This window comes from Poromitra crassiceps (genome assembly GCF_964638095.1).
Source record: "Poromitra crassiceps genome assembly, chromosome: 12".
NCBI classification, from domain to species: domain Eukaryota; kingdom Metazoa; phylum Chordata; class Actinopteri; order Beryciformes; family Melamphaidae; genus Poromitra; species Poromitra crassiceps.
In genome coordinates this window covers 36,816,653-36,834,442 of record NC_139632.1, presented here as the reverse complement: position 1 = coordinate 36,834,442, position 17,790 = coordinate 36,816,653, and the positions used below count along the sequence as shown (strand labels likewise).

General features: G+C 47.7%; 1 protein-coding gene across 1 annotated transcript in view; it reads right to left on the bottom strand.

Annotated features, from left to right (window-relative positions):
- Positions 1 to 17,790, bottom strand: part of szt2 (SZT2 subunit of KICSTOR complex) — a gene marked incomplete at its 5' end in the record, with an annotated part of 122,785 nt that overhangs the window by 8,889 nt on the left and 96,106 nt on the right. Inside the window, 8 exons of the mRNA XM_083647712.1 lie at positions 395 to 920; positions 1,197 to 1,319; positions 2,564 to 2,747; positions 5,849 to 6,062; positions 10,049 to 10,114; positions 14,779 to 14,853; positions 15,362 to 15,442; positions 15,795 to 15,891. Coding sequence (XP_083503838.1) covers positions 395 to 920; positions 1,197 to 1,319; positions 2,564 to 2,747; positions 5,849 to 6,062; positions 10,049 to 10,114; positions 14,779 to 14,853; positions 15,362 to 15,442; positions 15,795 to 15,891 — 1,366 coding nt within the window. The remainder of the gene's footprint in view (positions 1 to 394; positions 921 to 1,196; positions 1,320 to 2,563; positions 2,748 to 5,848; positions 6,063 to 10,048; positions 10,115 to 14,778; positions 14,854 to 15,361; positions 15,443 to 15,794; positions 15,892 to 17,790) is intronic.

The following is a 17,790-nucleotide window of genomic DNA, read 5'->3' as shown; positions in this document are numbered from 1 at the left end:
AGCCCCCATACAGGAGGGTGATCTAATCTGTCTGTCTGACCCAGAAATGGCGGAAGAGTTCATTGAGGATGATGATGATGACACATACATCGATGATGATGAAATACATGAGGCAATTGTGCCTTTATTGATCCTATCCCATCTCATCCCATAATTATTATGGGTATGGTTATGATTCTGAGGACACAGATCCCAATTGGGTGCCATAATGTGTAGGGCAGGCAAGGCCACACAGCAGCCGAGCTGTGGGCAAGGCCTGCTGCAAATGCGAGCTGCAGGAAGGGGGGGAACCCCCCCCCCACAAAAAACCACACACACACACACACACACACACACACACACACACACACACACACACACACACGCACTAAATACAAAAAAGAGGCGTGTTTACCAGTTGGGGGTCGATCTCGCCTATGGAGCGGCTCTGCACGGCGTCCAGCAGCTCCTCCAGCTCGCTGAAGGACAGCTTGCTGAGCTTCAGCTTGTCCAGGGCCAGGTGCTCCCCATGGAACAGCCTCCTCCACAGGTTGTCCCTGCGACAGTGGCCCATGGCCTGCTCCGCACTGGCCTGGATCTGCCTGCGGGCCACGGCCACCTCGTTGTTGAGCAGGGGGAACAGGGGGGAGGGGTACAGCAGCGCCTGAGCCTCCGGCCCGCCCCCCGCCGACCCCACCAGCGGGTAGAACTCGTTGCCGTCGCTGGGGGCCGAAGGCGCCGGGGCCTCGGGCGACGTCTCGTCCCACAGGTCGTGCTCGCTGCCCCGCGAGCCGCCCGCCTCCGCCCGGTCCGGGGCGGGCCGCCCGCCCGACTCGCCGGGCTCACGGTGGATCTGCGGAAGCTTCTTGAAGCGCCGCATGTCCGCCGTCAGCCGAGGGAACAGCTCTCTCTGACTGGTCATAATCACATAGTACCGCAGCCTAAAGATAAAAAAAAAACATATGAATACAGTGCAGCCAGTACACAGAACTGTCGGTTTTGCATGCAAATAAGGTGCAGACAACGGTCCCGCCTCCTCTGATTCAAAGTGTGATGAATTACGAGCAAAACCGAATTGTAATACGCAAAATAATCGCTTTCCCAGATTCCCCAAGGCATGGGGTGAGTGTCACGTCATTACAGAAGTGCTCTAACCCTTGGGGGTGTCCTGACTTCACCCGTTACGTCTCCTATCATCTCCTATCAGATCTCCTCACCTCAGCAGATGCCTCTCCCCCTCCGACTGCTCCTCAAACGGAGCGGCGTTATGGCTGACCAACAGGGACACATCAAAGTCATCGTGGTGATGCAGGCCTTCCAGATCCTTGTAAGAGCCGGAGCTGAAGGCAGAACCAAAACGGGAGAGCAGGAAAAGGAAACTAATATTTATATGAATTGTATATTTATATTTGCAGCAATAGATCACTTCAGGCCGTGGTATTATGCTTATTATACCACACCTAAAGGTCGTGGTATAATAAGCATATATCACGGCCTGAAGTGAACTATTGCTTTTATAAAACGGTTACCAAGTATGGCAATATGAAAGTATACTAAACAACTCTGATTGAAATCGTTTTTATTCATAGATAGCGTGCAAAACAATGGTACCTCCTGTACATCGAGGCAGTTGCGTATGCAATGAAGCTTGGGCTGCTACATCACCAAAGGCTAGGCTACATTAGCTGATTTAACTGGTCAGCACAAGCCTTCAGAGGAACTGAACTCATTTCATGCTCACCATTTGTGTTCTCAGAGGGCGAGTGGCTCTAACTGTGGTCTATTTAGCGTGGTACACGCTAAATATACCACAGCTGTGAGCCAATCAGATTGCTTGCTTGATTTGAGAGAGCCGTTTTATAAGAATAATGTATATTTCATCTGTGACTCGGAGGCGCTTGATTTGATGTCAGCGGGCCGAGTCGTTGAGACCGGTGGCATTGTTTTATACTGTAGACCTGGTTTATGTCTTATTACAGAACTGTACCTCCGCCAAGGAGGTTATGTTTTTGGTGCCATTTGTCTGTCTGTCTGTCTGCCTGTCTGTCTGTCTGTCTGTGTCTGTCTGTGTCTGTCTGTCTGTCTGTCTGTCTGTCTGTCTGTGTCTGTCTGTCTGTCTGCCTGTCTGTCTGTCTGTCTGTCTGTCTGCCTGTCTGTCTGTCTGCCTGTCTGTCTGTCTGTCTGTGTCTGTCTGTCTGTCTGTCTGTCTGTGTCTGTCTGTCTGTCTGCCTGTCTGTCTGTCTGTCTGTCTGCCTGTCTGTCTGTCTGTCTGTCTGTGTCTGTCTGTCTGTGTCTGTCTGTGTCTGTCTGTCTGTCTGTCTGCCTGTGTCTGTCTGTCTGCCTGTGTCTGTCTGTCTGTCTGTCTGTCTGTCTGTCTGTCTGCCTGCCTGTCTGCCTGCCTGTCTGTCTGTCTGTCTGTCTGTCTGCCTGTCTGTCTGTCTGTCTGCCTGTCTGTCTGCCTGTCTGTACTTAAAATTGAAAACACCATGGCAGTTCGTATGTTTGATGTGTCTTGAGAAAGGACCGAAACGTGGACGCTTTTTTTCAAATCAATCGATGCAGAGGTGAAGTGTGTAGTACGGACCTGTTCCATAGAGCCACCAGCGCGTACTCGTGGAGGTCAGCGCTTGGGGTCCCTTTCTTGCTGTCGGCGGTGGCCGCGGCCTTGGACATGCGGAGGGGCTTCATGCCGTAGGTGCTGGCGTGGTCAGTGATGTAGTTGTACAGCTGGTGAGCGGTGATCATCCCCGTGGAGATGGAGAAGCTCCCTGATGTAAACAAGGACCAGAGGAGCTCAGGAAGGCGATCCTAAAAGCTACGACACAATGGTCTGGTCTCCCTGCTCTGCTCACCCACAGAGCTTTCAAAGGCAGCGTTTGAAAAGACGATGGCTCGTGGAACGTGGAAGGCGAGCTATGCAAATGAGAGTCTTTTATTCGATAATGACCCAGAAAGACCCCCTGGAAAGGCTGAAACAGCCTGGACATAAAAGTGGACGGGGAAGAGAATGACGGCACTTTGGATTTGACTCGCTGCTTTTGTGCTGCAGTGAGACCATTTCAAAGCTTTTTGAAGGTAATTTCGATGGGCTTTCTCTTTTAGTGAACAGTGAGCTGTAGAGAGAGGCAGACAAACTGCACAGTTGTTGCAAATACAAGGTATGCACGATCGCCCCCTGAGATGATGCCCAGGCTATTTAAAGTAATAGTGTTTTCACTTTGATGTCATTCCAGTTGTCATCATTGCCACATGGGCTCTTGAAGGGTTATAGGAGAACTTCCCCGAAAAACCACGTTGATTTATTTCGCACATGATCTCACACATATCCACAAACAGTTTTGCAGGCATTGTTTTTTTTTGTTATATACATTTTTCTGATTCCCCCCCCCCTCATTTTCTCCCCAATTGTACTTGGCCAATTCCTCCTTGCTGCCCCGGTCGCTACCCCCTCTGCCGTTCTGGGGAGAGCCCTAGACACACGCACTTCCTCTGATACATTTTCATCAATTTTGTTTGAATACACTTGTTTAAAATCACATTTCTAAAGTGTTAACACATCAAAATAGATACTGTCCAAGTAATTTTTACTCTTTCCAAGTGTCAATAATAGAATATGAATATTCATATTCATATTGAGATTCACTTGTAAGGGCAATTTGTGTTTGTTTTTTTGCATCTCAGTTGCTTGAGCCAAGAGCACAGAGTTTTTGTCTTATTTGCTAAGAAACGTTTGAAAATCAAGTGTTGGCCCAAAACAAGCCCTTGAAAAGAGAACTGCACAGTCAAATGGCTTCTTCATAACCCATGACAGGGGTCAATATCTGTAGCTGGTGGATTAGCTATGGAATAAACCATGGTTGGCACCCCTGCACCCTAAAGTCCATTTCCAATTCAAGCATGCTCTGATCTGATTTGAGATTCTAGGATGAGGAACCCGCCTTGCTGCTGGCACTGCTGCTGCAGCAATAATAGCAGCCATTGTGAATGGACAAACTCTTTGCACTTTGATTACCATTGCACCATACCATCGTTCATTACGGGCAGTTTATGGTCAATTATGACAGTTTGGGCCTTTACAGATATACAGTACATGTAATTTACATATGAATGGCGATGACAAGGAGGCTTTCTTTTTTGCGGCACAATTATGCAACTTTCTGCTCATTGGGCATGGCTTTCTGATTTGGTCATTTTGGTGACAAAGTGCACACTTCCCTGCACAAACCTTGCGTGAATCTGGGCCTCCAGTACAGTATATGCCCAGGGGTGTCTTTTATCAAACTGTGCATAGGATCCCTAAGGATTCCTACGAAATGAACAACTAGCAACATGAACGTGAATGCGCACACACACCTGCATGCAATTTCCCAATTCAATCAGGCTCATAGTGTAGCGCACGAATGAGTCGGAAGTAGCACATGGCCGCCATGCTGGTTTGTAAGGGAAAAGGTTACGGGATCTTGGTTAAATGCATGAAATGTGTGGTTAACAAACGTTTATGGGAGTGGAAATGTGTGTTCAGGAAGAGGCCATTTACACCTGGTGTTAAAATGCATTTTCTGCAATCTGATTGCAATCTGATTGCAGACATGGTTGCCCTCTCAATCCGCATAAAGTTGCTGTATCCAGATTGAGAGGAACCCATTGCATTTACACTTGTGCTCAATGTGTACACAATGCATCCCTGGCCACCTCCGGAGGTGGTTTGGCCGATCAGATTGCAATCCTTCTTCAATGCGTTTTGGGGGTGTTTACACCTGGCATTTCAAGTGATAAAACACAATCTGATTGCAATCTGATCACAGAAAACACATGTTAACGCCAGGTGTAAAAGGCCTCGAAGATACTCTACACAAACGAGGACCACTTTTATGACTTTGAAGCGTTTTCGGGAAATTGCGTAAAAAGTCTAAAAAGTCAATTTCCACTCCCATAAACCTTTGTTAACTACAGACCTTATTTTAGGCATTTGACCAAAATCCCCATTATAAAAGCCCATAGCCTTTTCCCCTTGCAAACCAGCATGGCAGCGATTTCTGGGTAAGCCTATAAAAACACGCCATCCCTGCGGTACTCTATTTATGTGTCATGTGATAATTGGCATTGACCATTTATGGTTGGATTGGGGCGGCTCCACATGCGGAATGTTCCAGTTGGACTGTGATTGATAACAGGGTCATTGCCTGCAGCAGGTGTGGGCACTTGTCTGCCAAAATGTGCGTAAGCAAGGGTCAAGGGTCAGAGTTTGCATTCATTTTTGGCCTCGTTTGTTTTGTTTCATTTCTAACCATTGTGTAATTGCTAGCTGCGGCCAGCGAGACCAGCAGCTCGAGAAGTCAATGTGTTGGTCCACAAAAGGTTCACCACCCTTTAGCAGGCACGGTTTTCACCCTAGGAGGCTGAAATCTGGCACGGAGGGCAAGTGTGTGTGTGTGTGTGTGTGTGTGTGTGTGTGTGTGTGTGTAAAGGTGTGTGTTTGTGTTCATGCCAATTGGCTAAAAGGGGGTCGATGGGCAAATTTCACAATGGAGTGGATGACGTCACACTGACTCATATCGCATATCTGGTCGCAGCTATTGTGAATCTGTTTTTTCTTCTGTTTTTTGTTTTTTTACATCACTACTTTTGAGTGGAATACCTTTGCAAGACGACACTACATTGTGAAACACGGATTGGATCGAGTAGACAGTCACTGGACAAGTTAGTCATAGTTTTAGTAATGGATTCTACACACAGATTGATAAATGAGACCCCTGGGCATCTAAGGCTGGAGGGCGACTCCTCTAGAGACCCTCTGAGTGAGAGTGTGTGTGCGACCGAAAAGTGAAAATGTATCGACAGCAAATATCACATGACACAACCCAGTCACCTTGGAAGACGTGGTTGCGGCCAAACTTGGGGATATCAGGGTGATGTGAGATGAAGTCGTCAAGGAAGCCGGTGAGCTGGTAGCCCTGGCGGAGCGTCATGTGGCAGCCCACCAGGTACTGGTGGACCACGCGCAGGTGGAAGTCGTAGCTGAACGAGTGCACGTGCATCAGATCCCGCACCTTATCGCACTCCTCAGTGAAGAGCATGGAGAGCTAGAATAGAGGATACATCAGAGACAGAGTCATGACCTGCACAGACTGACTACCTAACCACTCAAGCCAGTCATGACCTGCACAGACTGACTACCTAACCACTCAAGCCAGTCTTATCTCTTCCACAATCTTCCAATGCTCCTTAGACAGTCTGTACTTCAACCCGTTAAAATTTGGACAGAGGAAGTTGTCATCTTCCAAAGACAAAACAGCGACGACGACCGGAAGGAAGTTCGAGGTATTCGACCAATTGCGAATCTCCGAAACATAACAGGGCAGGTGATTGGGGGAAAATAGTGGATATCCCGCCTTATTTTTTGGACAAACTTCGAGAGCTGCGAAATACAGACAGGTAGGCAGGAGCATTTGTACATTGCGGGAGCCAACGCGTCTGTCTTGAGACACTAGCTAACAGTACCTCTCCACAGGAAGAGAACCCTGCACACAAGTCCACCACCTCATTCGGGAAAAATGTATATCACGCAAAGTAATATTTAGCACAACACTTTTATCTCAACGCGTATCTGTCTAATAACGCACCAGTAAAGCTGCTTTGCATCTGAAGGGGGGGACACGCTTCTGTTTGTTTCCCAGCTTTTTTCTCTGCTTTGTATCGGACAATCTGTGCTATGCACCTTAAGTGCTTCCTGCTACCTGACTCCCATTGCTGCTTTGTCAGAGCCTTTTGTAAGCAACTGTGATTATCAATCAAATTCATAATGCTATCTTATTTAATTAAATCCAACATCAAAGGGGGGACTTTTACAAAGGCATTAATTGCAAAATGCAAATGAGTGCACAGAGAGGCTACAGCACGCAGTAATTACAGCGAGCACAATACAGGGAGTTTTTTTTTAAGGGCCTAAAGGCTATTTACTGTACTTTTATCTTGACCATTTGCCCGGAACAAACGCAAATAGCCATTATCAAATCAAAGAGTCGAGAAAAAAGGCTATTGTTCCCAGAGGCTTTTTACGCAGAGAAAATCTTCATCTGCACGTCAGCGTTTGGAAGCTTTTCACAGCCTCCTGTCTTAAAGGGATACGCCAACCTTTTGGGAGTTTCACCCATTTGCCATATCGCCCATAACATAACTAAGATACACAATACCTTTCCCGTCACTCTCCGTACAGTATACAGTGAGCTACACTCGTCCAGTTAGTTAGTATTGGACGAAACGGTACAGCCGTTCAAAGTCAAAAAGCTCTATGTACACGTTGGGACTCGTACAGTACGTGAAACGTCATTTTTGTAGTAAATCCCCACAGCGAGTTACTTCCTGGTTTGCCTGTACACAGCGCTTCCACTGTACGCAGCAGCGCATGCGATGCTGCTCATCTCCATGTCAGCGTTTGGAAGCTTTTCACAGCAGGGCAGGCTGCTGGCATTACCATCCAGACCACACAGATGAGAAGGAATAAGTGGAACGTCACTTCCTGCTTCAGCACTGTACCAGAGATTTTCATCCGCCATTTATTTTCCCATAGACATTTCGTAAAATGCAAAAAGAGTTGTACTTGTTCAAACAAGGTACAAACGGTACAGATATATTTAGAAACAGGAGAGACCGCATAACATTTCACTCGGACTAAAACGTTAAAAAATGCGGGTTTAAAGAAAATATTTTTTCGATGTTGTTTTTTTAAGTTTTGGTTTGAGTGAAATGTTCTATGGTCTCCCCCGATTCTAAATATAGCTGAACCGTTTGGCTTGACCAAGTAAAAATATTTTTATAAGCATTTTACGAAATGTCTATGGGAAAATAAATTGCAAAAGAAAATCTCTGGTACAGTGCTGAAGCAGGAAGTGACGTTCACTTTGCCTCTCTATAGAGTTAAGAAAAGATGAACACACAACATGATTATTACATTTTCTCTTCATTCGCCTTGGTCGTATTCCAGTCACGCAGACCAATTAAGTGTGACCTGTGACTCTGTCATATGGAAGCAGAAAGCTGTTAGGACTATACACAGAAACATCTTGACCACTGAGCAAACATTTGTTATTTCCTAACATGTTATCCTTAATAAACCGTTTGTATCATTCCATGTTCGAGCTACGCTAAAGGGCCCAACATAGCTTTGACAAGAGGAAATTGCTGGGTCACGGGGCGAGGGCTAATCTCCGGTCAACCTTGTAATCACAGACAGCCATGAAAATGAACAGAGAATTAAAATGGACACAAGTTGTAAATCATTGTCATACACAAAGCCAGTTGATTGTGGGGCGGAAAGGACAAGATTAGCCATGATAAGAAAGCCCAAAAAAGTAGCGAGATCACAATTTCTGTCTGCGTCTCGGAGGTACATGAAGAAGAGTGAAGAGCTGGATTAATGTGATCTAGAACTATACACCGCTTAGCGCAGCATCCTCTTTTCAGGGGATGCCAGGAGAAATGAAAGAAGAGTAAAGCCCTGTGTGTTACCCCAACTGCCCTTCAATGGTAAATCCTGACAGGTATACAGTATATATATGGTAGCTGCCCAGCAGAGGTCTCCACGGCTCTACCCGGACCCTACGACGCGAACCGGGAACCCAACCCGGGTCTGTTTATCACTATGTGTAAGGGTGCTTTCTCACTGGCGCCCCGGTAACATTGCGTTCCATTCCGTTCCGCACGCGCACGCACAACGGGTAACCGTGACAGGATCCACTTGAGAAGGTGTTCTGGGGAACGCTTTGGCGTGCCCGGGATCGGAACACTGGCGAATGTGAACGCCAACGGGCGAGGATACACTCCACAGGCGTACTCGATGACGCAAGTGCACTCTGTTGAGCGCAGAAGAAATGCTGTAATGTGAAAGCTGACCAGCGGGGGAGAGGGGAGGGGGGATGGGGGCAATCGTGCCCGGGGCACGGAACGGAACGGAAGCAATCGTTCCCAGTGACAAACCCACCCTAATACCCAAGTGGATCAGCGCTGATTACGAGAGTGTTGTAACTTGCGTCAAGCTTGGTTATTATGCTCGCGTGAGACACAGAGCACTTTCTATTATTTTTTCGATCTCCTTGTGAGGCCTCTCCTCTCGGTCACGCACCGGGTCGGGTCTGTAATATCTCATGCAAAAACGGGTCGGGTATATAAAGAATTGTCATGCCAATCGGACCCGGGCACAAATTTCCCGGGTTTATTCGGGTTCGAGTCCATCTGACATTTTGGACCCGTGAAGACCTCTACTACCCAGCATCTTCAGAAAAATGTATGTGCCAAGATATTTAATCTGCTGCTAGTGGAGTTCTGCAACTTGACTTTTCAGGATATACTGTACATGTAAGTATCCATACTAGATATATAGCGATACTGGAACTGACACTGGAAACAGGGTCTGGTGGCAAAACCCGGGTCCAGCAAACCCTCACTCCCCCTGCTGGCTGCTACCAAAGATGTGAGAGGAAATACTGCAAGAGAGTCACAGAGAGGAAGAGTGGCGGCCCACATAGCCAATCACAAGCTGGGACAAGCCCCACACCCCGGCAGCAAGCATGGAGACAGACAGCCTGTTGAAAAAAAAAATCAAGGAGGAAAAAGAAAACCCCAAATAATTTTGTTTGTTTGTCAGAGCTTGATTCAGACCTGGGGGGAAAAAAATCATTTCATCCCTGAACTGGGTTTGTGAGTCTAACCTCACCTAAAGCCTGTAGATGCAAATAACTAATTTACAACACCACTTTCTGAAGCTGAGCCAAATCTAAGGAATTATGTGAGAAACTCAAGAAGCCCATAGAGTCAAGCTGCGCGGGGGCCAGAGAGTCCCACAGACTGGACTGAGGACATCATTAGACAGAGGACAGAGAGTCCCACAGACTGGACTGAGGACATCATTAGACAGAGGAAGTCATCCCATTCCCAAAGAGACACAGAGGAAAGACTCAAAAGAGTTAGAACGCAAGAGGTCAGGACTGATGGTATAGCAAGCAGAGTGACGGGGAGGGGCGGAGCCTGATTGTAGCGCGACACCCCTCCCTGGAGAATGGCTGAGACATACCGCAGAGTCACATACTGGGGTGGCGTCTGGAAACGGCTTGCAACGAGGTTTGGTGAGGAGGCTGCCCTGATGGAGAGACAACATGAGGTGGGACTAGGCAGACAGACAGGTGAACAGACAGACAGAAAGGGAAGACGGAGAGAAGGCAGACAGACGAACAGACAGACAGATGAACAGACATGAACAGACAGACAGATGAACAGACAGACGAACAGACAGACAGATCAACAGACAGACAGATGAACAGACAGACGAACAGACAGACAGATGAACAGACAGACAGATGAACAGACAGATGAACAGACAGACAGATGAACAGACAGACAGAAAGGGAAGACAGAGAGAATACTACGGCAATAAAAAGAGATCTGGGTTCTCAAATGTTTCCAAAGGAAACTCAAATAGACAGATTAAAGGAACGAGCCAACATCTTGAGAGATTCGCCTATTTGCCATCTTCCCAAAGTAGAACGAGAAGATAGATGCCCTTCTCTTCTCTGTGCATGCAATAGGAAAGTAGCGACGCACCCCTCCTGCTAGCTACTGTAGCTTAGCACAATGACTGGTAGTCCGTGGGAATGGCTCGCCTACCCTCGCTAAATCACTAAATACACATTCCAACAGCGCCAAAACGCTCATTATGTACATGTTGTGACTGGTGTACTCACCACATTATGAAATAATCATGTACAATTATGGGACACTGTTATTTTCGTTGCAAATGCATAGCTGGAACTACTTTCCTGACAAAACCGGAAGTTCCGGCTTCTGTATTTGCTTTGAAAATTACAATGTCTGGTAATTTTACATGAGGAGAAAGCTGCCCTGCCTGCAGCGGCAGGCAGGGCAAGCTGCGGCTGCTGTGTGGCCTCGCCTGCTCTATTGGCATGCGCAGCGCACAATTTGCACAACTTCACTGATCAACAATGACATCACACTGCTCTTATGACATCACTGATGATGTCACAATGCCTATGACATCAGTGATGTCATAAGATGATTTAGGTCAATAATGATGTCACTGATGATGTCATAGACATTATGACATCATCAGTGGGACAAAAATTGAAACAGACAGACAAACAGAGCCCACTTGACAACTTGTGTTGTAAAAATGTGTTGTGGAGATCTCTGCATGTACGGTATATATAAAAAAAGAAAAACGCCACTGATTTTGCCTGCAGGCACACAGATAAACAGACAGATAAACAGACAGAGACAGAAACATGTGTGCATTCTCTCCAACACAGACTCACACATACTGTAGGAAGACACAGTGCAGGCTGGGGACACAGAGGTGATGGGACAAAACAATCATGAAACAGGCTACGAGTGGAGCGCTCACAATGCAGATGTAGTCACAGGTCATGTCATCTACTGCACACATGCAAGGGAGACAGGTGGACTATAAAGCACGGACACGTTCAGACGAGTGGATCGAGAGTCATGTGGGAAGCCTGGCAGGCAGATAGAGTGAGTGAGGCGTGATGCACCATGTAAGGCAAAGCTACCATAGAGACACTGCATGAAATCACGCCCATCACGGGGGAAATCGGTCCGTTCACTCCCATTCACCAGCGTCATTTTCCTTGAATTAAACATAGCTAAAAGCTGTTGTGTGGTGGGGCTGCGCAGACAACAAATGCAAAAAAATCGCCAATTAAAGTTTTTTTGTACTCCCGAGCAAAACAAGGAAGCCATTGAGAATTAGCGAGAAGAAAATGTGGATTTAGCTGTCAAGGAAGTAAGTTGGAGCGTTCATCTTCGGTATATACGATCTTTGTGTGCAACTACGTGACATACTGTAGGAGAACGCCAGCGCGTCTGATGCCATCTGTCTGATGTTACACCAGTGTTATTTTCATTCATTTAAACATGCCTAAAAGCTCATGTCATAGTATTTCACTTCAGGCCACTGTGTGGGATCGTTTATCCAGCATTGTTTGGGCAATGAAAAGGGACACTGCTCCAGGCCAACTGAGTTCATTTTCTCGATGTACCTTTCCCTCTCCGTTGGAGGAAGTGTACTGAAATAATCTTTTGACATGATCTAAAAAGAAAACTGTCCAAATCCCTGTAAAACTATTTATATCTGACGAGAGTTCCTCCGTTCGCCCCGGTTAGCCGCGGTTTGTTTTGCCAGCTGCAGTCGTCAGGCAGTGCTTCCTTGTATTTTCCCCCATCTTGGGCGTGGCTTCTGAATGATGGCGCGTTTTGCAGTGTCTCTATGTCAGTATCATGTCAGTGCCTGCACCCAGGCTCCATGTCAGTGCCTGCCTGCACCCAGGCTCCTGCACTACAGCACTGGTTTGCTGGGGGAAGACGAGCAGGTCTGACTGTGGTTAGTCCTTGCATGGGAGACCATGGTGTTGGGGGACCAGTAGGAGGTGTCCTTCCCTCTGGTCTCGTGAATAATATCCCCAATGACCCATGGCAGAGACAGGGACTCTGTGCTGTGAGTGTGCACTGTCCTTTGGATGAGACGTTAAACCGAGGTCCTGACTCTCTGCCGTTATTAAAGATCCCATCGGCACTCTTTGCAAGAATAGGGGTGTAACCCCGGTGCCCTGGGGGGTGTAACCCCGGTGCCCTGGGGCGTGTAACCCCGGTGCCCTGGGGGGTGTAACCCCGGTGCCCTGGGGCGTGTAACCCCGGTGCCCTGGGGGGTGTAACCCCGGTGCCCTGGGGCGTGTAACCCCGGTGCCCTGGGGCGTGTAACCCCGGTGCCCTGGGGGGTGTAACCCCGGTGCCCTGGGGCGTGTAACCCCGGTGCCCTGGGGGGTGTAACCCCGGTGCCCTGGGGGGTGTAACCCCGGTGCCCTGGGGGGCGTAACCCCGGTGCCCTGGGGGGCGTAACCCCGGTGCCCTGGGGCGTGTAACCCCGGTGCCCTGGGGGGTGTAACCCCGGTGCCCTGGGGCGTGTAACCCCGGTGCCCTGGGGCGTGTAACCCCGGTGCCCTGGGGGGTGTAACCCCGGTGCCCTGGGGGGTGTAACCCCGGTGCCCTGGGGGGTGTAACCCCGGTGCCCTGGGGCGTGTAACCCCGGTGCCCTGGGGGGTGTAACCCCGGTGCCCTGGGGGGTGTAACCCCAGTGCCCTGGGGGGTATAACCCCGGTGCCCTGGGGCATGTAACCCCGGTGCCCTGGCTAAATTCCCACAGAGGCCTTCCTTCCATCATGGCCACCTAATCATCCTTCGTTATCTAATTGGCACATTTGGTCCACCGTGACAGCTGATGTGTGGTGAGCGTTCTGGCACAAACTGACTGCCGTGCATCACCCAGGTGGCTGCTACACATCGGTGGTGGATGAGTTCAGCCCCCCCATTCACGCGGACAGTGGGTCAAAACACACTACAAATCCTCCCTCGGGCACACGCACACACGCACACACACACACACACACACACACACACACACACACACACACACACACACAAACAACTCATACTAGTTAACGGATTTATGCTGACGCGGTGGTGATTAAAAGAAGAAAAGGGAGATTTTGAGTGTTAGAAACTAGCAAAGATTTTGACCTTGCACTGGCGTAAGATCTGGTGCCTGGTGTCTGGTAGCACTTTCCTGAGGGAGGGGGGGGGGGTGGGTCCTCTGCTGCCAAGGAAGTGATATGTTTTATACTTCCTGTTTGTTTGGAATATTTAGAAGAACTGAGTAGCAAGCATGGGCAGCGACAGCTACCATGGCTGAAGGAAAAGGCAAACTTTAAAGAAATAAAAGTACCGCCCCCACTGTTTGATTGACGGGTGAGCGCTAGGCAACACAAGAGGCTTGCAGCTTTTAAATCATTTCACTGTGGGTTTCACAAAAAGACATTTTGTTAGAAAAATTACTGATTGAAAATGTCTGATCTGTACTTTTTGCACACTGACCGCTATATTCACCTGTCTCTCACACAAGTTTGACTTTTTTTCTTCTTCTTTTTTTGCTGTGATGCACTGTGTTGCCATCTGAATTCTTGAATCACACACAAAAAAAGTAAAAAATAGTGGTACCACCAGAGCCACTAATGTTTTATTTACGATGCCATACAGCAGTGCTGCGCAACATTTTCACAACATATCACATCATAGCAATCTCCTCAAACTCGTGGAAGTCCCTGAAGCCCACTTTGAGAAGCCACTGGTATACAAGGAAAGCAGTATGCTAGCTCTCATACTCTTGCCTAACACAACAGAAGACAGAGCCAGGTGTACTGTCTCTGATTCTGATATGAAACCTAACACAGCAGAAGACAGAGCCAGGTGTACTGTCTCTGATTCTGATATGAAACCTAACACAGCAGAAGACAGAGCCAGGTGTACTGTCTCTGATTCTGATATGGAAACCTAACACAGCAGAGGACAGAGCCAGGTGTACTGTCTCTGATTCTGATATCCAGATGTGCAGATAATATGAAAACCTACCACACAGCAGAGGACAGAGTCAGGTGTACTGTCTCTGATTCTGATATCCAGATGTGCAGATAATATGAAAACCTACCACACAGCAGAGGACAGAGCCAGGTGTACGGTCTCTGATTCTGATATCCAGATGTGCAGATAATATCAAAACCTACCACACAGCAGAGGACAGAGCCAGGTGTACTGTCTCTGATTCCGATATCCAGATGTGCAGATAATATGAAAACCTACCACACAGCAGAGGACAGAGCCAGGTGTACTGTCTCTGATTCTGATATCCAGATGTGCAGATAAAATATGACAAGAAAGTACCTGGGAATTGACCGTCTGGCCCATGGGGATGCGGGAACACTCCAGCGCATACTGCTTCACACAGAAGTAGCACCCCTGAGAGAGGGACACGTCAGTCTGTCAGACACCTGCTTTCTACTGGATTTAATAAACACATAATTACTACTGTGTCACTGGACAATTAATTAAGTCATCAGGGGGGTGCGTTAGCTCCGGCTAGCAGAGTAGGTTTAGTTTGAATCTTTAATAGGGCATCTTCAAGTTTCAGAAAGCCAGATTGAAGACTTTTAAAGACCTTTTCACTGCTAACTGTAATTGAATTTAAGACCAATTTAACCACCCAAATAAAGAAACGATTCTGTCAAAACATGAAAATGATTTTTGAATTGAAAATAGCTTGTGGATCTACAAATGAGCAGAGTACAAAAAAGGACACCTGGAAATGAATTGTTTAGGCACTTCCTAAACTAAAAGATCTTAATGTATTTAAGATATTTTAATACTTTTAAGCCCCTTAAAGGTAGATAATTTAAGATTTTTTTGTAATGACATCAAACTGGGATCACAGCTGGTGATGTGATGATGTGAACGGAGTGTGGTTCACCTGAAAAGCCAATTCCATCAACACGATTCCCCCTGGCAGCGCCCTCTGGAGGTGGTACGCCGTGGCGCCAGCTGCTGTCGTCTGTGAAGAAGTTACAAATCAACTTTTAAAGTGTTTGGTGTTTGAAGGCCGATAATGGATTGTAGCTGCCGATATTTTGTGCCATCATTAGTATCTTCAATCTGACCAATTTGACCATTTGAAACGGCGTCGCTGTGAAACATACAAACAAACATAAATATCACCCACATACTCAATTTGATACTAGAAGATTATCGGCCGGCTATAACCATGCTAAGCAACTCAAGTGTGTGTGTGTGTGTGTGTGTGTGTGTGTGTGTGTGTGTGTGTGTGTGTGTGTGTGAGTGTGTGTGTTTGTGCTTCCCTGGCTTTTGGAGAGGAAGATCTCCCCATGTCCGTGGTGAAAGCTAACCTTAGGGCTGTCCTCGCTCTTCTGCTTGACGTAAGAAAAGGACATCCTCCCTTCTGATGACATGGAGCTCAGCATGGCGGCGCGAGCCCGGGCGATGCTGTGGGAGATGGGGGGGAGGGGTGGGGCGGTGGGTTAGAAGGAGAACAGGGTCGGAGGTCAGTCAGGGTCTGGATGAACCACCCCCTTAAGACACAAGGCAGAGTGAATCAAGCATTTCCGTGGCCAGAGAGCGACAGGCATCTGCTGTGCTCGCATCAGCCACAGGGCAGCAACGCTCGCAGGTCAGAGGTCAGGAGGGGATCGCAGGCATCCAGGTAGTGCAGCGGTAGATTCCCTGCCTACCGACCTGAGGGTCACAGGTTCGAGCCCTCGCGTCGCCTCCGGCTTGGTCAGGCGTCCATACAGACACAATTGGCCGTGTCTGCAGGTGGGAAACCCGGATTAACTCATTCACCGCCAATGACGTCTTTGACGTGTTATCAGAAATAGCCCTCCCCGCCAATGACGTGTTTGACGTGTTTTTGTTTTTATTGGTGCAGCGCCTGCAGCAAACACTTGCCCAGCCTGTGACACAGACACAGGTCCCTGCCTTCAAAGGGTAGCCGACAGCACGCGATCAAACACATACTGCTGTTTTGAAATTGAGCAAGAGGAAAAGCAGCAAAACGGGTAACGCTTCCTTGTGCAGACAGGAGAAACGCCATTGAAACGCCCTCGGCGCGCTGCACGAGCTGGAGTCGCCTTCCTCTGTGCCAGCCAGGAGAAAACGGGAGAAAGTAATCAAGAGATGTGTTTGATCATCGGAGGAATGAGGAAATGATCGATCAGTTTGCGAGGGCGGTGAGGACGTGTTGAATAGCCGAGGGGAAAACGGGAACGATCAAATAGAGAGGATATGACAGGGAGACATGGACGAGGACGGGTGTACCAGAACAAATCAAAATAAACACAGGAACAGCTAGGCAGCAGCGGGCAGAAGGCAGACACAGCAGCCCGCTGTCCTTCTCAAGAGCTCTTCAGTTGGTTCATGAAATCGCTGGGCTGCGTGCCCTCCAGTGTTGCTCCTGGCCAATCCCAGCGCCACAGGGCGTGGTTATTGCTTATCCTATGTGGGGTTAGAAATCTAAAAGGGGGATCGTGTGTGTGTGTGTGTGTGTGTGTGTGTGTGTCTGTCTGTCTGTCTGTCTGTCTGTCTGTCTGTCTGTCTGTCTGTCGGTGTGTCTGTCTGTCTGTCTGTCTGTCTGTCTGTCTGTCTGCACACTCACTCACACCGAGTAAACTGTATTGTTGAATGTAAAAAAAAAGCACTTCATGTGTATATATATATATATATATATTTTTTTTTTTTGTCATTTGTGTCCTAACGAATAATATTTACATGTCTGATGTCAATACAGTTCAAAATAAAAGAATTGAGAGTGAGTTATGCCTGAGATTGTGCCCTTTTACAAAAATTGCCTTTTCTCCTGTTTATTTTCTCTGGGAGACCTTCTGGGGGAAAACAGGGTGTATATAAATGGCTATAAGTAGAGTACAGAACATGCTAAAAGCTCACTTTTTTTTCCTGGTGAACCCAGAGACGTACATCTTCATTTTGAGGTATTGCAAATCACTCTGGTGCTAATAGATAATTTACTGTGGGTCTTGAAAGATGACCAACAATTATGAAAATCTTTGGCCTGTGCTAAATATTGGCAGTCCTAAACTGGCCCTGAATGAGTTAAGTGCAAATTATATTTGATGTTTGTATGATGTATATTTGAGTGTCCGTGCAGCCAGGTGACATCCCACCAGCAGACACGTCCCCTTCACGAGGCTCCCGTGCGGTGAGTTTTCGCCTGGCCGTGCACCCCTCAAATTTTCCAACTACGCGGACAAAGTGTAGATTTTCAAAATAACGGTCACTTCTGCGAGGAGTATAAAAGCTCACAACGTTTTGTCATCAGGATTCCGCGTCTCTCCTTTCCGTGTGACAGTCCACACGTCTACTGTAGCA